The following is a 20,461-nucleotide window of genomic DNA, read 5'->3' on the forward strand; positions in this document are numbered from 1 at the left end:
AAATTATATTGCACAGTGAGAATGAATGAAAATCCACCTGAAAATATTAGGTTATTGCCAGTTTTTTGGTGTGTAAGAGTCTGACAGCTGCAGGAAGTAAGGACCTGCGATAGTGCTCCTTCACACACTACATACATAGATTTATAAAGAGAAATAATATAATATAAAAGCAAAATATTACAGTCCACTACAGTCCAATACAGCCCACACACCACATACAACCACATCATCCTTTTTTATCCATCATTCTCTTTTAAAACATCATCTTTTTATCCATAAACCCTATTAAAAAACATCCTTTTATCCATCATTCTTTTACTTCTATCTATCTACCTATTTATTTATTTTTATTTTTATTTTAATCTTGCCTTAATTTGATTTGCACCCTGACTGACAGCCAGCCACCCCTAACCCCTCTCAAGCGCACACACACAGTCACATAATATTGATCTTGCCCAGTTATGTTGTCTTTTTTAAAGTTTTTTTTTTTATTTATTTATTTATTTTCTCTCCATTTTGTTTTATCCATATTTCATTTTTTTTGTTATGAGGAAAAGAAAGAAAAAGAAAAGAGAGATTAAAATATATATATATATATACAGTATATATAAAAGAAAAAACTCCTCAAGCCGAAAGATGGCCTAGTGGGAATGTACCACTATTCAACAGGCTATTTTACAATTGTACGATATTGTAATAACTATACTCGCATTGGGCGTTGTTTGGTTAAGACAATTATAAACGCCACATACATTCCGGCTCGTGTATTGAACAAGTGTTTCCAAATGATTTTGATTAAAAATGAGCGCTACCCACTGAGCTCCCCCCGTATGATGCCTTAATGGTATCATCCAGTGCGATTGGAAGTGAACCAGTGTGAACCACAGTCTAGTGATGGGAACTCCGTCTCTTTTTAGTGAGCCAGATCATTTGGCTCAGCTCACCAAGAAGTGCCGGCTCTTCCCGGCTCCCAAACGGCTCTTCATTTTACCACTTCTGCCTTTTATAATGTGTGCACATATATCACTTAAATTATTCCATATAATTATACTACACCTTATAATTTCCAGAATACCATCATTTTACATGCTGCTTTGTTTCCGACTGTCACTCATCTTGTCTGCTATTCGCGCACCGCACTCCTCTCTCTCTTTCTCTCCTCCTCTTCCTCCTGCTCTATACCTGTAGGCCGTCAGCGCGCCGCCCACCCCTACCCCTCCCTGCTTGATGGTATGATCCTTGTCTTTCATCACCTGATTGGTTGCACGGACGTCATTAACACAACATTAATGGTACGTGTCCACAGGGGCGTTTTTTATTGCGCGGGGACGCAACGCTTCCCAACATTGGACGCTTGGTGGGCTGTCACTAAACACAGGACTGTCCCCACCTGATTGGACGAATGCTTTCCCTCCGTGGGTTGAAATAAGCCATGCAGTTGCAAAATCTGTCATTATTTTCGATCGACAACGTTTATTTTGAAAGATTCTCGGAAGTTTCGAGAGGCGGCGAGTCGCGTCAGACACCTGTGATTTGCATAAAGTAGACTAGCCCTCAACTTTATGCAAATAAGGAGCGGGCGTTGTGAAGCGGGCGTTGTGAAGCGAGCGTTGTGAAGCGGGCGTTGTGAAGCGGGTGTTGTGAAGCTCCGTTTCTCGAATCGCGACGCCACACTACCAGAATGCATTGCCCAGCTGCTTACATAGACAATGAATGGGGAGCGTGGAAAGGACGGAGCCTGTGGACACGTACCATCACAGTCAGTGCATGGAGTGCCCGTGGCGTGGAGAAGATCGTCCTATCATTCTGCCTTGAATTAGGTAAAGAAAAAAGAAAAAAACGTCTCTCGGTCGGGATACGGCTCTTATCGTTCACTGAAAAGAGCCGGCTCAATGAACCGGCTCTTTGAGTCGGCCCGTTCGCGACCGACACATCACTACAATGAACGACCGTTGCATAAAAATAGAAAATACAGGAAATAGAGTATTAAACATGGATGTATAAAGAGAAATAACATTATATAAAATCTGAATATATGTCTTGAGATGACTTCAACATGTTAAATACAGTCATAAACACATATGAGGTGTTTGGTCGCCTGTTCCTCAGTGACCAATAGGACCGAGGCAGTGCATTTAAAACCAGCAGCGGCAACTACGAACCAACTTCAGACCAAAACAACCGTCTGGACCGAGAGAAGAGGAACCAACAGCTGTTACTGTTAGCAACACCTGAGCAGGTAACGTTGAAGATAGCACCGCTGTATCACAGCTACTGTAGCATGTATCTCCACAGCTGATTCATATGACCTCATTAAGAGAGCCAACGTTAAGTCAATCGATGCTAACTTTAATTAGCTGTTAGCTAAATGGCTGGTTGGCTTTTTTTAAATGTTAGCAAATATAAACGGGGGGAAAAGAGTTCGGAAACTTGTGTTTGGTGGATTATTTCTCTGTTGTTACAATGCTTAAGGTCATTGTATTTTACATGGTTGGAAAGCCTGTTTATTTACCTTCACAATGATGTCCAGCTTGTAAGGATCATGCATGTGTGGGATGAGCAGCACAGCTGATTATGTGGGTAGCGCCAAAGAAAAATGTGCGAAACTGCGAAGCTGCCATTAACAATATGACGATTAACGAACGTTAGCATTGTATTTGCAAAAGTTACACAGGTTTTGTGTAACGTTAAGTCGTTGACAAGACAAATATCAAACTACTGTTAGCTAATTAAGTTGTGTTAAAGACAGAACATGCAACAAGACAACAGTAAAGTTGTGTTAACTTCAACTAAACACAGAGGATGAAGGCAGAGAGACAGCCAGCTTGTATCTCAGCTGTTATGGAGCTAGCAGAGGATCAGTGTCATTCATTAATGGAAGCGAACCTACAGCTATTTAGTGCTGTAATGCTGCCAGATTGGCTGTTAGTTGCAGTGCACTTTACTGTTCCTTGTTAAGTGTTAGATGCTGAGTAAACACAGGCTGGCTACCAGCCATAGTGGCTATTAGAACTGTATTTAGGTTTGATTTCACATGACCTGAGCCACTGGGAAAATACCAGATCTCAGTGTAGTTTAGTTGTTTTCTTGATGATTTTTGTAACTTAATAGCATTAAGTACACCTGTGCTCCTAAAAACATAACAAAATGATTTGACAAAATAATATAATAGCAACTCAAAGTCCACTACTGGCTTTTTCCACAGTTTCAACCGCATCTTTACTGTCTTCATCAGCAGATGAGTTTGCTCAGTTGGCATGCAGTTGACTCATGTGTTGATGAAGACCATGATATGGGGTTGAAAGCTAGGAAGTGGATCTTTACAACTATTTACTAAGGTCAACAATGAACTCTCACTCTAACATTTTGGTATTAAATCAAGGATTATTTCAAATGATAAATCTTGATTAATGTGTTTATCTATAAAATGTACAAAACTATCATGACAATGAAGCTGGAACCAAATATTTCGCATTTTTTGCTTGAAATATGCTTAATTATCAAAATAGTTGCTATATTCTGCTGATTAAATGATCACCAGGGCTGTCCCGAATATCTTTTTTTTTTTGGGCTTCAGTGAGAAATATCCTAAGCTTTGAGGCGCTGCACCACGCAGCAGGCTGACCTGTTCTTCTACGTGTCTGTCTCCATCTGCCCCTTTACAGTGTTGCTGCTGCACTACTGTACACGCACCTCTACACACAACAAACAGCGATATCCGTCTGAGAATAACTAATAATAATTAATAATGATGTGGGACTATTACTTATCATGGACTATTTGGGGATTTATACTTGTATATAAACTGAAGCATTCAAATACTGATTTGTAGGTCGATTACCATGGCAATGGTTGAAGCTTCGAAGCATTCAGGTCAGCCGTAATGATTACTTGACTGTTTCAGCTCTAAAAGCATTCATGATGTCCTGGTTCCATTCAAATGTCCCATGAGCCTGCAGCAAAATACCAGAGCCCTGTGAATACAACATTACACTTGTGCTCTTCTTTCTATAATGTGTCAAAATGCCTGCCACAGAAAGGCCTCTTCCATAGTGATGAATTGCAATGTGTTGCAGTAGCTAATATCAGATTGTGTTTTCAGATACGATGGCCAACATAATCTTTGCAGAGAGAGAAAATGCACATCTTCATCCCCCTAATCTGAAGATGCGACAGCGGCTTCAGTCTGCTCCAGGTATGGAAATGACAACTTTGTACTTTTTTATTTCTTCTCCTGGTAGTAATATTGGTCAGTGTGGAAATATGCATTAACCGTTGCTTTCCCCCCACTCACCCACCAGAGAAACTATCATCTCCTATGACTGCCAAAACCTTGTGCACTCCTCTGTTATCTGGTCGCAAGGCTTTTGGTGCCGTCAACAAAAGAATCTCAACCCCTGCCGTCAACACACTCTTAAAGCCACAGGTTGGAATAAACCATAATAGACTTACAATCTAGAAGTAATGTCAGGCTGACTATTTGCTCTATATCTCAAACTATACATGTACCAATGCAATATTTTGTTCCCCCACAGGAAACTAAAGTCAAAGCTGCTTCTCAGACCAAAGTGGAGGAATATCCAGAAATTGAGAATTTCATCCCTTATGACCCACTAGGTAACTATAACACATTTACTCAGTTTAACCTTTTTCCTTCTGGTGCTACCACAGAAGGTCATATTTATAGATTTTACAGTAATATAAGGCAGAGTTTATAGAATAGTCTATATTTGTACCAAGACAATATCATCAGATGTACGATTACATTTAAAGTATAAGCATCAGATGGAAAATGCTGCTCAATCAGAATTGACTTTCTGTGTAAATCCCACTGCAGCATCACATTAGCTTTGCTTCCTTGACTCCATTAATGCTTTATTCCCTCAGGACTCTACCCATTGAGGCTCATCTGTACATAAGAGAACATGCACATGCCAAATATATTAATGACTCCATGTATAAGCCTCATTCTCCCATGATGTGTTTTTTGCTGCAGTGTTTTGAAACATTTATTTTTAAAACATGAGTTTTGATGTGTATTTTTTCCAGAGTTTCAGAAGTACGGCATACCTGAGGATTTGATTCCTCTCGGTGGCTTTGCGCTGTCTGGACTGGCCTGTTTCTCACCAGCTCCACATCTGTTTGAGGAGGACCTGGAGAAGTTTGATCCACTCCCAGACCTGTCACCTGTAAAGATGCCAGAACGTTCAGGTATCAACTCCCATCAGGGCTGCATTCTCACTTTATTGTTTGGCATTGAAAAACATATTTTTAATAAAGTAGCAGTCTATGTTTAATACAATGACGCACAGCACAAGGGGGATAAAATCCTATTACAGTATATGTAATTTCATGTCCCGATATCTATTACTGTGATTAATTGAAGAATTGTTTGTGGAAGAAATAACCAGATGATATTTGTCTGGTTTGGCTTATCAATCAAATTAAATACTTGACAAATAAACATACTTCATCACACTGAAGGAATTACTTTAGAGAACTCAGTATTGAAGAAGATTAATTATACCCACATCATGTAGGTGAGAGGCTATCAGAACAACGTCAGTAAAGAAAAGGGTAACGCTTGCACACTACGCCGTAGCACAATATTGTTATTGACTACGTTTCGATCCTGCTTGGATCAGGCTAAGTCAGGTGTTTGAATAGTTTAAACACTTTGACCTGACGAAGATACGAGCAGGATCGCAACGTAGTCAATAAAAAAATATTGCAGCATTGAGATTTCAAAAGCAACATGCAGCACTGAATGAACAAGAAGTGACCACAGTCTGGCAGCTGTAGCCATTAAGTATGTGGCACAGCCAGGTTTAAAACTACAGGTATCATTAACTACAGGTATCATTAACTTTACCGTCTCTCACCTCTCCAGATCATTGCTCGGAGCTGGACGCCTTCCTTCAAACACTCGATGAACTGACCGTCGAACTTCCTCCTGAATCTTTTACTGACTGAATGTTGATGCATGTTTTTTTGTTATGACATTTTTTACTGAAATAAAGTTGTTTTATCTGTCCCTGTTATCTCTTATTTGCTTTGCAGTGCTGCTGGTGTATAACAGCCTGTGAAAGTGTCAGGGGAGTATACACTGTACTTACTTCCTGCTCTGAAGCCCATCAGTAGTCACATGTGAGAGAATGTCGCCATTGCTTTGCATGACATCAGAATGAACTTTGTCTCAGTTCCTCTTGTAAAAGAAAGCAGGATATCGTCTTGAATTTATAGCTCAGTATTTGGGATAAAAACTTTAAAATAACAATCCATTTATTATCAGTTTTGCTGATAGTTTGCTCATACGGTTAACTGGGTTTGAGGCACTTAATGGTTAATAGTTGAGAGTAAGGTGAGCACTGGATAAGAGTTGTTATGCACTTTTGACACAGAACAGGTGAGTAACATTGGCATGGCAGCAGCCGGACACACTTGAGTAAAACATTAATTGTATTTATTCTGGGATGATTTTTTTATTATTATTTAAAACGTCTCCGCCTTGCTTGCTAAATGAGGAACTTGGTCTTTTTGCACTTAAAATGCTTAAAATTGCACTTAAAACGCCTAAAATTGGGTATTTGTGCATTTCCCAAATGTTTTAAACGTGTTTATATATTAAAAATAAACTTTCTTCCCATGACAACAGGAAATAGGTCCAGTGGAGTGAAGGGGAAACGGTTTATAAATGCTCACTGATATCTTCGGGGTGTTGTCTAAATAAAGGAAGTAGCCTTGAACTCAACGCTGCAGCATGTATGAGAGCCGATCTGATGATGCTGGATCTGGATGTGACCCAGCTGTCAGTGATCCCAGCAGCAGGAGGAGCAGCAGCAGACAGAGCACCGTTGTGGAGCGACTCTCTCGGTATGGCACGCAGGTCATGCCTACAGCTTTGCAGCGTAGGTCGCGTCTGCAGAGGCAGCTGGAGGTCAGTGACAGCTCCGGGCTGGGAGGAGGAGGACTCCAGCAGAGGGAGGCTACGGAGAGAGGCTCTCTCACTCCGGCTATGCGGAAAAAGTACCTGAAAGAGTTACTTTTGAGTAACCCGTCACACAGCGGCTTCAGCAGCGTGCTGTCTCAGACCTCCAGCGTGTCCTCCTCACAGGACGCAGCAGACTGGGCTCTGTATCCGATGGAGCACGCCTGGATGCTGTCTGCAGTGGAGGGCAACTATGACACCATCCTGGAGTACATCTCTGAAGACCCATATCTGCTCACCAGGAAGGACTTCATCAGCGGGTATTCAGTGCTGCACTGGCTGGCCAAGAGAGGACAGGACGAGACTCTGCTCAGACTGCTTCAGTACGCACAGAGTGCGGGGATCTGCGTGAATGTGAATGTGCGTGGCAGCGGTGGACTCACTCCGCTGCACGTCGCCAGCATGCACAGACACTACATGGTGGTGAAGCTGCTGGTGGGAGCTTTCGGTGCCAACGTGGACGCCATGGACTACAACGGGAGGAGAGCCTGGCAGTACCTGCAGACAGACGCTCCGATGGAGATGAAGGAGCTGCTGGGGACGTTTGATGAAGAGCACAGCAGCGGATGCACGCAAGATGCAAACAAAAACGTCAACAACAATGCTGCTTGTGCAATGAGTGTACATGATGAGGTCGATCATGGAGAGAGAGGTGAAGTGAACCACTTTGAACGGACTAAGAGGGCTGGCAGCTGGAGGTTTGGCTCTATAAGGAAGCTGCTACACACTTTTTCATTTCTTGGAAACAAAAGCTGAGTGGTCATACTATCTCAAAGTAAATATTGTGGTGTTGCAGAGATGTCCTGGCCTGCAAATCATATTCTACAGACTTAATCATATTGTAATATCAGTAAAAAATAATCGCAATATGATATTTCAGCCCTACAAATATCACTGTTGACAAATCATGCATAAAATGAATTTCAATTGATAAATACATCTGTTACCCATTACACTGACCTATAATATTGGTCTTTTCAGATTTTTAAAATGAGTTGGAGCTTTTGTATCAAATGAGCTATTTGTACCCAATATGCCCCTTTTCACAGCAGCCATTTGTACATGTCATTGCAGGGTAAACACAGGTGTAACTAATAACTAATTATGTCCCTGTTGCATTAAGGTGGGCCAGAGCCCTGCTATTGTGAATGTTGACACACTTAAATAGAATGGAACCATAATTAATTTTATGAATTACACCTGTGTTTGCCCTGCTATGACATGTCAACAGGGCACATTCAGCTCACTGTTAGTGGTTCCCAAAAAAGTATTACATTTCTGTTTACTGAGTCCTTACAGTTCTGCAAAACAGTGAAAACAATCTGCCAGTACAGAAAGAACTGAAAACAGACTGACATTCTTGCAGATTTTTCAACTTGTTTCAAGAAAATTTGGTTTTTAGCTTTTAATTATTGGCATATATAATTGCATAAAATGGAGATTAGCAGTGTTGATCAAAGGATTAAGACAAAAAGGTTTGTTCTTCTTGTCAAAAAGCTACTTGATGCTTTTAAAATCCTTCAAATGACTCATAACTCATGTCCACACTGAAACCATAACTTGTGATTTAATGGGTCTCAAACCAAAAAGGTTGGCAAATCCCTGCACTATTTCACCAATAATCCGTTCACTATTGCTTTTTAGGGAGTCCTGGAAAGTCATCTGGTTTAAATACTGGCACTTGAGTCAATTATTTTGCCTTAACTTTCACTGAACTTTAATAAAAGAGGGCTGGCAGCTGGAGGTTTTGGTCTATAAGGAAGCTGCTACACACTTTTTCATTTCTTGGAAACAAAAGCTGAGTGGTCATGACACAAACCTTCAGATATGTGCATTACTTCACATTCAGCTCACTGGTTTAGTGGTTCCCAAAAAATATTAAATTTCTGTTTACTGAGTCCTTACAGTTCTACAAAACAGTGAAAGCAATCTACCAGTACAGAAAGAATTGAAAACAGACTGACAGTCTTGCAGATTTTTCAACTTGTTTTAAGAAAATTAAGTTTTTACCTTTTAAAGGTCCCATATTATGCTCATTTTCAGGAACATCATTTAGAATGTTTGTTTAAATCTGTGTCAAGGGTCTAAATATTGTACATTCGTGACATCACACATGGACAGAAATCCTGACAGCTTGTTTCAAATTCAGAGTTTCTGAATACTGTGTGTATTTCCCTGTGGATTGAGCGTTTCAATACTTTCACAGTATTTATAAAGGACTTAAACCTGCTTTATAATAAAAGAACATGAAAATCTCACTTTTTTATAATATGGGACCTTTAATTATGGGCATATATAATTGCGTAAAATGGAGATTAGCAGTGTTGATCGAAGGGATAAGACAAACAGGTTTGTTCCAGTGTTTGCTCTGCTTGTCAAATAGCTACTTGATACTTTCACCTCAAGCTTTTTAAAATCCTTCAAATGACTCAACAGTCCACACTGAGACCATAACTTATGATTTAAGGGGATTCAAGCCAAAGAGGTTGGCAGCCGCTGCACTGTTTCACCAATAATCGTTTCACTATTGCTTTTCAGGAGTCCTGGAAAGTCGTGTGGTTTAATACTGGCACTTGAGTAAGATATTTTGCCTCAACTTTCACTGTACTTTAATAAAACACTTACTGCATATACAGATTTTCCTTAAAGTGTTTCTTGCCACTGACCCAGTTCTGCTTGTGTAAACAACTCAAATGTTGGCATTTGCTGATGTGGTGAACTTCTTTCCTCAGCTTTAACACTTAAAGTAATCATTTCATAGTTTGTCGTGTTACTATATTCGGCTTCTTGAACAGCAGTGCCGTCTTTGGCATAAGCACTAAAGCCAGAGCTCTAGTCAAACTAGAAATAACCACAGTCTTCCATGAAACCATGATTCAGAGGTATTTGCAGTGTAGTCAAGAGTGAAACCCCCTTCAGACTAAGTGCTTATTTCTGCAGAGCTGTGTCAGCATTAGTGCTGCCCATGTGATGTTTGGTTAACCTCAGAAAAACACTTCAAGTGGAATGGATAACAAAGAAAAAGGGGGCCGTAAAGCCTTGTATCAAGTTTGATCACAGATCTTTTATTGTCAAACGTGAGCATAACCAGAGTATCTGTACAAAAAGACTGCTGCTCCAGATAACATGGCTCCCTCCCCGCGCGCAGGCCCAGCAGCTGGAGGTCCTGGCAGATGTTGGGATGGAGGGATGCTGGGATCCAGGGACCCTCAAGTTTACAAGCCCAGCTTTGTCCTCCTCCAGTGTCTCCTCTTGGAGTTGTACCTGAAATCAAACAACATTTAAAGCAAACATGTCAGGAAGAGAACATTTAGACTTTCACAGAGAAAAGACAAAATAACAGGGCTTTAGTTTTGCATACCAAAAATGTCACATCAACTTTGCCCCAGTAAAATGTTTCTACAAATCTCTTATTATGCAGGTACTCAACTTCTCATGTATACTACTAGTATTCATGGACACAAATGTAATCTTGTTTATACTGTCATTGCATTTAGAGATGCAACAATTGTCAACTATTAAATTAATCACCATCTATTTTGATGATCTATTAATTGGTTTGAGTATTTTTTTTTCTAAGAAAAAATAAGTCTAAATTGTCTGATTCCAGCTTCTTAAATGTGAATATTTTCTGGTTTCTTTACTCTTCTATGACAGTAAACTGAATATCTTTGAGTTGTGGACAAAACAAGACATTTATGGATGTCATCTTGGGCTTTGGAAAAGCTGATTGGTCTATAAACTGGGGGGGAATGTCAAACAACTAATTGATTAATCAAGAAAAATAAGACAGATAATAGACAATGAATTATAGTTAGTTGCAGCCCTACATAGAGCACTTCCTCTGGAAAATTCTCTGCATCATGAGCTACACTGTTTGCAAGCTGTGGTTCATGTTACTGATAAGACTGAATCACATGTATCTCATATTTCCTTGTAGATGTCAAGACTAACCGGATAGTCCAAAACTACTGAACACAGATGACGCCAGTCTTCTCATTCAAATAGTCAAATTAAGGGCAGGTTCAAGGGTTCAGTTGAAACTATGCAAAGTCTGTTGATACTGCCGCTCTTATTTCAGAGGCCACAAACTGAGCCTGTGTGTTATACAGTCAATCACTGCAATAATATATAAGATTCTTTGTGTGTTGAAATCTACTCTTAAATCCCTCTGAAGACACAATTACACATCTAATCTCTTTCCACTGGCACTAAATCACTGTGGCCATTATGGGAATCGTTACAGACCATAGTAATTTTAGAAATTACAAATATCATGGAAATCATCCAGGAAAGCTATTTAGTGGGCAGATCAGCCATTTTGTTCGGCTACAGAGCCTCCTCATCACCACCATGGTGAGCTGGAGTCAGAGCTCTGCAGCAGAAAGATGCTCTCAGCAGGATTAATGGCAACACTCCCACTGCAATGAAGTGCTGCAATTGCAGACCTGCTTTACATGACATGAAGTTCCTGTTTCCTCTCTGCATTAGCCAGTAATACATCTCTGCACTTAGTGATAACGTAGAGAGCTGAGAGACAAGCTCAACAATGAAACAGTACCAGAGTGAGTACAATTTAAAAAAAACATTAAACCAGACGCCAACCTCTCGTGTAGTGTGCATTTATTAAGTAAACTCTGTAAAGCCATCATATAAATTAAACTTAATTGCCAGTTTATTAAGTCTACCAAGCTTTTGTAATGCAAACAGAACAGCCCATATTTGAATAAATGTAGCACTTCTGGAGCTATAGCGTCTTGGCTTGCAAACATCAAATATAATGCACACACAAATATTTAGGGCTGCACAATTATTCGTTAAATGTTATCAAAATTGCAATACGGCTTACTGCAGTTCAACTGCAAGAGGTGTAATATTTGTTAAAAGAAAAGTGTTATAATACTATCTCAAATTAAATATTGTGGTCCTGCAGAGGTGTATTGGCCTGCAAATCATTGCAATATCAGTAAAAACTAATCGTTAAACCCTACAAATATCACTCAGTGTTGACAAATCACGCATAATGAGATTTCAAATGATAAATACAGCGGTTACCCAAACCTATGTTGGTCATTGAAGAATTTTAAAAATGAGTTGGACATATAGCATAGTTTTAAACTACATTAATATGAGCTATTTGTACCCAATAGGCCCCTCTTCACATTGCAGGGTAAACTCAGGTGTAACTAATAACTAATAATGTCTCTGTTGCATTAAGGTGAGCCAGAGCCCTGGTATTGTGAATGTTGACTCACTGGAAAGGCACACTTAAATAGAAGGACCACAATAAAATAGTAATTACAGCTGTGTTCACCCTGCTATGATATGTGAAAAGGGCCTATGGACACTTTAACGTCCATTCGGTTGCCAAGGCAACAGCTTTGGTCCACTTCTGATTCTTGTCAGCTACTACATTAACAAACATTGTAAAAGGAAATACTATGGGGCACATTTTGAATGTTGTAAAGTTGAAAAAAAGGGCATATAAACTTGCAAATGACTAAACAAGAGTGAACATCTGGGTCTATATAGACTTTTCCATGCACTGAGTCCACATGTGCAGACTTGCAAGCCTCCCTACATCTTGTACATGATGAACAGTATATTAAACAGTATCTTGTACATGATGTAGTATATAAAACCACACTATATGAGCTCACCTGATCTTGTTTCCAGTCTTCATTCTGATCCACTGAGGAATGGGCCTGTTTTGTTTCTGCTTCTTGGCGAGGAAGCGCTTGATCCTGAAAGTCTTGTGGGACGACTGCAAACAAAAGAGCTCCATTAACACCACGTCAACAGAGAGACTGCGTTTATATCCATTAATGTATATCCTGCACTTCATATGGAGCACTTTAAAAGCACATTCAACCTAAAAGCAGTTAACATCTCTGAATGAAGTAGAAGCTAACATGTGTAGCTCCACAGAGTGAGATCAAGCTAGCATCTTTAAAAGCTTCAATGTGCCATTATTACAACTTTTTTACACAACATACAGATCTGTGAGGTACCACTGATATATCTATTAATCAATCAATACATAGATGCAGGTTTACAGGGGCTGCTAACGTGGATGTTTAAAGATTTTGTATTTACCATTTTGTCCCCAGTCCTTTCTCGACTATGGCGACGGACGAAGAGAAAGAAGGAAGTGACGTCGGCTCTTTTTATCCAATCAGCGGCCGCGGAACGGGCTGCGCGTTCTACACACAGCGACACCACGTGGACGGTTTGTTTACCTGCAGCTCAGCTCAGCACCAACAGACAGGACGTTATGGACGTGTTTATTGGACTTTATTAGTTGTAACCCACAGAAGACACTCCACAAATGTGTACCATGATCTGCAAATATTTCACTATCCACAAACATGTATTTTTGTATTTGTGTTGTTTACAGTCACATCCACAAAAATACAGGGCGATTTGCAAATAAGCATAATTTCTGTAAATACGTATTTTAAGGTTTACATTCAAAGTGATATCTACACATTTGTGCATCTATTTCACATTTGCAGATCGCTTCCTGTGCATTTGTGGGCCACGTGACATTTGCAACTTCCCTCCTGTTTGTTAACAGAATTTTGTTCAAGTTTTTTATCTTTCCTTACATTTTATTTGTTGTATAATTTATTTTAAATTTAAATTTATTTATATTTAATTTTTTTACTGTGAAATATATTTAATGATATTTTTGTACTGAAAAATCTGAAAATGTAGCCTACAAAAAACATAATCTCATAAAAAAGATACAACGCTATACATGGGACTACCCAACAATAAATTGGCTCCACCTCTATTTGCTGCAATATTAAAACTCTGCTTAATCCATAAAATAATATAACACTGGAGTGCTTTTACTTTTGACACTTTAAGGACATGATGATACTTGAGTACTTTTACTTTTTACATCTTGTTATTACTACTTATACTTAAGGATCTGAAGGTGGACGCCTCCCTTTGGAGGTTTTTCCGGGCAAGTCAAACTGGTAAGAGGCCCAAGGGTAGACCCAGAACACCCTGGAGAGATTATATATCTCATGTGGCCTGGAAAAGCCTCGGGGTACCCCCAGGAAGAGTTGGAAAACGTTGCTGGAAACGGAAGAAAGCGGAAGAAAATGGATGGATTGACGGATTTAAGGATCTGAGTACTGCTTCCACCACTGCCACAGGCTAATCCCTGCTGATACTGGATACTAAAAAGCTGAAATGTATACAGTATGTATGTTGATCTGAACAGATCAAAATGTTTTTGACTAAACTGGGTAAAGTGAGCAGCAGTTGCAGAACCCAAGCCCCGAAAGCCAGAGGTTTACTACATATGTTTTGGTAATTTTGTGTTCACCACTGAATCAGCTATAACAGGGTCTGCATTTTAATACTGAACAATGTTTCACCAAAGAGAACAAAAAAAAGACAGGTACACTTAAGCAAAGACCTCTTTTATTTCCAGTCAAAAGTGGCTACCGTTTCTTAGCATCACCAGCACTGATGTGTTCTCATGCTGTATTCAGTTTAGTGCAACACACGTTAATGTTTAAGGGGAGTTTCAGATTATAAAAAGAGTGGGGAAGGCCACAGGTTGATCCCTCTGATTGAAGTCTGCATGCAGGCGTGGCTGTCACATGGCAGTCTAGACAGAAAATGGCTATTTCTCCTCGGTCACTGTATGAATGTAAGAACAAAACACATGATACCAAACCAGGTAAGTACAGAGACTATGAACTTCAGCATATGTTGTGCCTGCAAGATGTATGTATGGATCTGCACATACATTTGGATTGCTTGATTTGGATTTTCATGTGTACACTGTGTAAACTGAACAGAAATCTCATTCAAGACTGTGTACAAACAGTTTTGATGAGCTTGGCAATGAATTAGTTATCGGCTGTGATACGGATTAACATGTTGAAAGCCAATGTTAGCAGTGTTGTACAACACTTTACATCAGAGAAACAATACTGAAATAAGGTCACTTTGAGCTCACGTGGTCCAAGAAAGCTTTGGCTTCACCTAATGTGCCCTACAGCCAAACTCTTTCCAAAGGTTACTGTTACCTTTCCTAACAAATAAAACAAAAGAGGGGTCATATTCAGGCACTAAGAGGCTCCGCAATCACATCTGTGCCTCCGAGACTGGGAGAGCCGGATGCAGCCCTGCGTATAACTGCAGCGCATGTCGCCCTGAGGCGCCACATTGCTGCTCTGAGCCTCACAGGCCTGTCTCCCCTCTCCTCACCAAACTTAAAATGCCATTAAGTAGAAATCTGCTCAGTCGTCTCCTTTGTCAGCCACTTTCTCCGTCTCGGTGTCTGGCTTTCTGTCGGCAGAGTTGGATTCGGCTCCTCCTCCACCTCGATTGCGGTTTCTGGCCCCTGGCTGGTACAGCTGCTTCGTAGGCCGGTCCTGATGTAAAGAAACAACTCTCTTAGAAATACTGAAAATGTTTTCATAATGACTTGATTTGAAAGGCTAGAGTCATTACCTTATTACGTAGTCGGTCTCTTTTAGCACTTTCCTCCTTCTTGTGGTCTTTGGCGGACCTCTCCGGCCTCTCTGGCCTCTCCGGCCTCTCCGGCCTCTCAGAGTGAGTGGACTCTCCAGTGTTTTCACCCTGTTTCTTCTCAAAGGCACGCTCTTTATCTTTTTTCACCTCCTCCTCCCTCTTCCTATAGGAGTTCTCCCCATCCTGCCGTTCTCTCCTTCTCCGCCGGTCGTCGTCTTGACGCCTGATGCGCTCCTTCTCTCTCTGCCGCCGCTCCTTCTCCCGCTCTCGATCGCGCTCTCTGTCTCGATCTGGGTCGCGCTCCCTGAAATCCTTCCTCCCGTCTTCGTCCGCTCTGTGTGTAAAGCACACAGCCGGTTTAAGTATTCTGTTCAAAGTGAGAAATGTATTTTCTAGGGCTGTCAAAGTTAACGTCATAATAACACGTCAGTTTTAATGCCACTAATTTCTTTAACACATTAACGCAACTTGTGATTTTTAGGTTGTAGCGACTCCGTTTCATGGCTAGAGTGAAGATACTGGTATCATATCAAACTAGAAAACCTAAGGAATACATCGGTACCAACCATGTCATACTAGCTTGTCATGAAGGAGGTTAAATGACGCTCCAAATTTATGCTAAATTTTGGCGAGGAAAAATTGGCATGGTAATATTCAAAGCCATCGGTTGACCTCTGACCTCAAGATATGTGAATGTAAATGGGTTCTATGGGTACCCACGAGTCTCCCCTTTACAGACATGCCCACTTTATGATAATCACATGCAGTTTGGGGGCAAGTCATAGTCAAGTCAGCACACTGACACACTGACAGCTGTTGTTGCCTGTATGGCTGCAGTCCGCCATGTTATGATTTGAGCATATTTTATGCTAAATGCAGTACCTGTGAGGGTTTCTGGACAATATTAGTCGTTGTTTTCTGTTGTTAATTGATTTCCAATAATAAATATATACATATATTTACATAAAGCAGCATATTTGCCCACTCCGATGTTGATAAGAGTATTAAATACTTGAAAAATCTCACTTTAAGATACATTTTGAACAGATAGAAAATGTGCGATTAATCGCAATTGACTATTTTAATCTATTGACAGCTCTAGTATTTTCAAAAAAATGACTACTAACTTCCTTCCTCGATCCTCCTTGTTTTCAATGTGCTGACGCCGCTTATGATCGGCACTCCCCATGGATCTGTCATCTTTATTTGGCCTCTCTGGTTTCTTGGCCTTTTCCTTGGGCTTCTCCAAATCACCATCCTCACTTCGGTCTGGCTTCTTCAGGAGCTACACATTTGAAAATAAAGTCATAATGAGATATTGGAGATTTCCCAGTGTTTTAAACTGCTTCAATCCACTGCAGCACACACACCTTAATCTTTGGTTCTTCTTTAACTTGGTCCTTGTCTTTCTCCAGCGGCTTCTCGTGTCTCTTCATCTTATCTGCATCTTTGCGCTTCCTCCTCTCCTCCTCCCTCCACTTACGACGCTCCTCATCACGCAGACGCTTGCGCTCAAGCTCCCTCCTCCTTCTCTCTTCTTTCTTTTCCTCCCTGATTCTCTGAACAGCATTGAAACAAAACATGAAACCAGCCTTGACCATTAATATTCGTAACTAGAACACCACACTGTTGTGCCCCGGTACTTTATTTACCTGTTTATTCTTCAAGAAGTCCAGCAGAGGAGTTGTTTTTTTAGCTGGAAGGGAGAAAAAAGTGTTTTAATTCATACATCCAGCAGTTATGTTGAAATACATACAATGATGTTTCAGGTGAAGTCTTTAATCTAAGGGTCTGTTCACCTACCTACAAGTTCCTTTGACTTTGCCTCAATCTCTTCCAACAGGGTCTCAGGTGTTGATGCCAACTTGTCGTCATCACCGTTGTAAAATTCAAGGAACTTCTTGTAATCAGGATCTGAAAGAAAAAATACAACATACAAATGATGTTGATGCTTCTGGCTTCTCTGTATCTTAATGTGGTGCAAAGTATTGTAACGTAATGTATGTAATGTAACAAAGTAATAATACTTCGTTACAGTGCTTTAAGTATTTTTTGGGAGTATCCGTACTTTACTTGAATTTTTATATTTCTGTAAATTTTCACTTTTACTCCACTACATTTCCTAAATAAAATGTGTACTTTTAGTCCGATACATTTCCCCCTGAGCATCTTAGTTATTCGGAACTATTGCAAGCAAGCAGGTTTGGTGAATCAGTGGTCCTAGCTTGCAAGTTACATCATTCACGTGATGGGCAACCACAAACAAAGTGCTCTCAAAACCCTAGTTAAGTTTTGATTTCCGCTCGAGTCCAGGCAGGCTGCATGTTAGAGATCATGCTATGAGGGAAGGAAAAACTGGATTTTGTTCTTCAAATCCTTTAAGTTGTGAAGACCTCGTTTTTATTCAAGAGTAATGTAGCCTCTGATTTTAAGGTGCGGTACATGTTAAGAGGAATAAACTTCATAAATCTCAAAATTCTGACTTGTTTGCTTTTTATTAACAGCATTTACTTGTACTTTTACATTTAATATCAGAAAATAACTTTTAATACTTAAGTACAGAAAATATCAGATTTACTTTAAGACTTTTACTCAAGTAATATTCTAGTAGGTGACTTTAACTTATACTAAAGCCATTTTTTGGTTAGATATCTGTGTTTTAACTAAACCGGGCTTTCAGGTACTTCATCCACCACTGAGTATTTTTAAAACTATACTTAATTGAAGTAGGGTACTTTCAGGTCAGACAAAACCATCAGTTTAATATCAGTTGTCCTTTGACACAATATTAATCAAGACAACCTTATGAAACATAAGGCAAATATATTCACAAAAACACACATAAGAAATGTTGGTAGTTTGTTGCATAGTAGGCATTGTAAACAGAAAGTCCTACTAAACTAAACCACCACCAAATGTCTCTTTTCTATTATAACGTAACCGATACCAGTAAATGTCTTTACCTTCAATAATCGTTCCGCATTTTGCATCCTTTTTCTTACTTCTTTTCTTGGCAGTCTTTTGAAAAGGTGCAAACTCCACGACTGCAGTATATTCCTGTCCTGTTTAAAAACAAAACATGGACAAGCATGAAGCCATGTCTGAGAAAATCCTTATTTAATCTATTTAGCTGTAAATGTATTTTCTTCATACCTCTGCTGTCAATGAACACATAGCCATCAAATCGGTCTCTGAAGAGAACTATATCCTCTTGATTTTTGAAATTTATGTAAGCCCTTGCAAAGAGGTGAGGGAAAAGGCTGAAAGGACAGAATACTCATGTCAGGTTACACTGTTAGAGTCACTGATAGTATGTTTTTAAATAATGAAACGTCTTTATATCAATTCACCTGGTGTCGTTGGCGAAAAACTCCAGGTAGTCGACCTCTGGGAGCGGTTGTAACTGCTCCTCCAGCTCCTCCTTGGTCAGACTGGGTGGTAATCGTCTGATCACAATCTAAGAAAAAAAAATATTGACAGTTTAAGATAATATCACCCTTATTTTTGACCGACTGACCGTGTTTCCGTATGATTAAGACCACCTGTATTTTGTATTTTTTCTGTAGAAAATGTTTTCATTTCATTTGGACGTGTATTTGGGCAGACTAATGGACTTATGGCATATGAAATGTATTTCTCTACATAAGCTTAATTGTATGACATCATAAAGTTTGCTTTATGTAAACAGAAATGACCACTAACAATTAAATTGTCTATTTGTACATGGTAAAGTTTAAGATAAATAAGATAAGATAGAACTTTATTAATCCCGAAGGAAATTATTGTGCCAGAGATTGCTCAAAAATACAACAAAATTACAACAAGTTCAAGTGTATAAAATTAAAAAGTACTATTTCTAGCACCAGTGCCTCAAAGAATAACAATTAAGTAAGATACATTTAGTAAATAAGATAAGTAAAATAAAAAAGGTAAAGTAAGCTAAAAAACAGAAAAAGAAGTAATATTGCACATGAGAATTTAAAAAGTAGTATTGCATTGTATTTATCAGCCTAGGATTTATCCTATAATTATTATTACTGTCAATGTGTACTTTATTTATTATTTATTTTTTTTTTAAATCTTTTTTTATTTAATTTTTTTGTAATTTATCCTTTTTGCATTGGAAATGATTGACAATGGAGGCGTCTTTGGGGGAAAAACACCAATAATTTGCTTGTGTGCTCTATTTGTATGTTTCTGTACACCTGGTGTTACTCCCAGTAAATCATCAGAGGACCATCAAACTGGAAAATAGGAGAATAATTCACTAATAATAACTTAAAGTGGATGTTAGTCAAGTGACAATTTGTCCAACTCACTATATAATAAATGAGAAAGTGGACAATGCATGTTATAGCAGACCAAACAGAGCCAGTTCAGAGCATGCTGATGTTAGTAGAGTTAAACTGTAACTGTCTTCTAGCAGCAGCAGCTAACGCTAGCTCTACTTTTATACCTTTGTCATGGCCTCTTTCTTCTCCTTGGATCTCTCCGTTCTTTCTCCATCTTCACGGTTTAGTTCCAGTCTTCTGTCCTTCGGCCGAGCGTTTTCTTTGTCTTCCTTCATAGTTTATGAAGCTACTTCGTCCCGAGGTTGAATTTCATCTCATTTCAGCAGACTTGTTTACTTTTTTTAGCAAGTTAGCAGCTAGTAGCTAGTAGCAACTGGAACTTCCTGTCTCTGACGGTTGGACCTGCAGTGTGACGTCACAGCCGGAAGGGGGCGCTGTAAGGAACTTCCTCTTTTTTTATTTATTTTTTTATTTCAAAATGACAGTATACATAGTAACAGAAGAAAACTTTTTTTTTTTTTTTTTTTTTTTATTATTTCAAAATGACAGTATACATAGTAACAGAAGAAAACTTTTTTTTTATTATTTTTTTTTATTATTTCAAAATGACAGTATACATAGTAACAGCAGAACACATTTTTTTTATTTCAAAATGACAGTATACATAGTAACAGCAAAA

The 20,461-nt window shown here is 39.3% G+C and overlaps 4 protein-coding genes and 1 non-coding gene across 9 annotated transcripts in view; 2 read left to right on the forward strand and 3 right to left on the reverse strand.

The window, feature by feature from the left end:
- pttg1 (PTTG1 regulator of sister chromatid separation, securin) overlaps positions 1-6,034 on the forward strand; it is a 324,950-nt gene extending 318,916 nt beyond the window's left edge. The window contains exons 1-6 of one of the 3 annotated variants that reach the window (XM_074649371.1): positions 2,058-2,239; positions 4,103-4,195; positions 4,302-4,426; positions 4,536-4,617; positions 5,050-5,211; positions 5,891-6,034. In XM_074649371.1, coding sequence (XP_074505472.1) covers positions 4,108-4,195; positions 4,302-4,426; positions 4,536-4,617; positions 5,050-5,211; positions 5,891-5,973 — 540 coding nt within the window. In that variant the 5' untranslated portion in view covers positions 2,058-2,239; positions 4,103-4,107 and the 3' untranslated portion in view covers positions 5,974-6,034. Of the gene's footprint in view, positions 1-2,057; positions 2,240-3,827; positions 3,874-4,102; positions 4,196-4,301; positions 4,427-4,535; positions 4,618-5,049; positions 5,212-5,890 lie in introns of those variants that run through there. The other 2 variants (XM_074649369.1, XM_074649372.1) reach the window with 2 other exon arrangements.
- Positions 6,035-6,204: 170 nt separating this feature from the next.
- On the forward strand, positions 6,205-10,202 carry sowahd (sosondowah ankyrin repeat domain family d). Its single transcript, XM_074649367.1, has 2 exons — positions 6,205-6,406; positions 6,656-10,202. Exon 2 carries the CDS (start codon positions 6,761-6,763, stop codon positions 7,742-7,744), a length of 984 nt encoding a protein of 327 aa, XP_074505468.1. The 5' UTR covers positions 6,205-6,406; positions 6,656-6,760; the 3' UTR covers positions 7,745-10,202.
- rpl39 (ribosomal protein L39) lies at positions 10,028-13,239 on the reverse strand. Its single transcript, XM_074649375.1, has 3 exons — positions 13,085-13,239; positions 12,649-12,752; positions 10,028-10,252 (listed from the first exon to the last, which is right to left on the reverse strand). Exons 1-3 carry the CDS (start codon positions 13,085-13,087, stop codon positions 10,204-10,206), a joined length of 156 nt encoding a protein of 51 aa, XP_074505476.1. The 5' UTR covers positions 13,088-13,239; the 3' UTR covers positions 10,028-10,203.
- On the reverse strand, positions 11,307-11,443 carry LOC141775960 (small nucleolar RNA SNORA69). The gene has a single exon (XR_012595708.1). It is a non-coding gene; the product is annotated as a small nucleolar RNA SNORA69 (small nucleolar RNA).
- Positions 13,240-14,411: 1,172 nt separating the features above from the next.
- On the reverse strand, positions 14,412-20,194 carry upf3b (UPF3B regulator of nonsense mediated mRNA decay). Of its 3 annotated transcripts, XM_074649357.1 has the most exons (11): positions 19,947-20,194; positions 18,841-18,947; positions 18,644-18,750; positions 18,454-18,552; positions 17,294-17,404; positions 17,143-17,186; positions 16,861-17,049; positions 16,618-16,775; positions 15,470-15,857; positions 15,224-15,390; positions 14,412-14,650 (listed from the first exon to the last, which is right to left on the reverse strand). In XM_074649357.1, exons 1-10 carry the CDS (start codon positions 20,055-20,057, stop codon positions 15,256-15,258), a joined length of 1,449 nt encoding a protein of 482 aa, XP_074505458.1. In that variant the 5' UTR covers positions 20,058-20,194; the 3' UTR covers positions 14,412-14,650; positions 15,224-15,255. The 3 variants fall into 3 exon arrangements, with proteins under 3 accessions (XP_074505458.1, XP_074505457.1, XP_074505459.1); XM_074649356.1 differs by having other exon boundaries at positions 14,412-15,390; XM_074649358.1 differs by having other exon boundaries at positions 14,412-15,390; positions 15,470-15,824; positions 19,947-20,192.
- Between the last annotated feature and the right edge of the window lie 267 nt (positions 20,195-20,461).

Source organism: Sebastes fasciatus, chromosome 10, assembly GCF_043250625.1.
Source record: "Sebastes fasciatus isolate fSebFas1 chromosome 10, fSebFas1.pri, whole genome shotgun sequence".
Lineage (NCBI taxonomy): Eukaryota > Metazoa > Chordata > Actinopteri > Perciformes > Sebastidae > Sebastes > Sebastes fasciatus.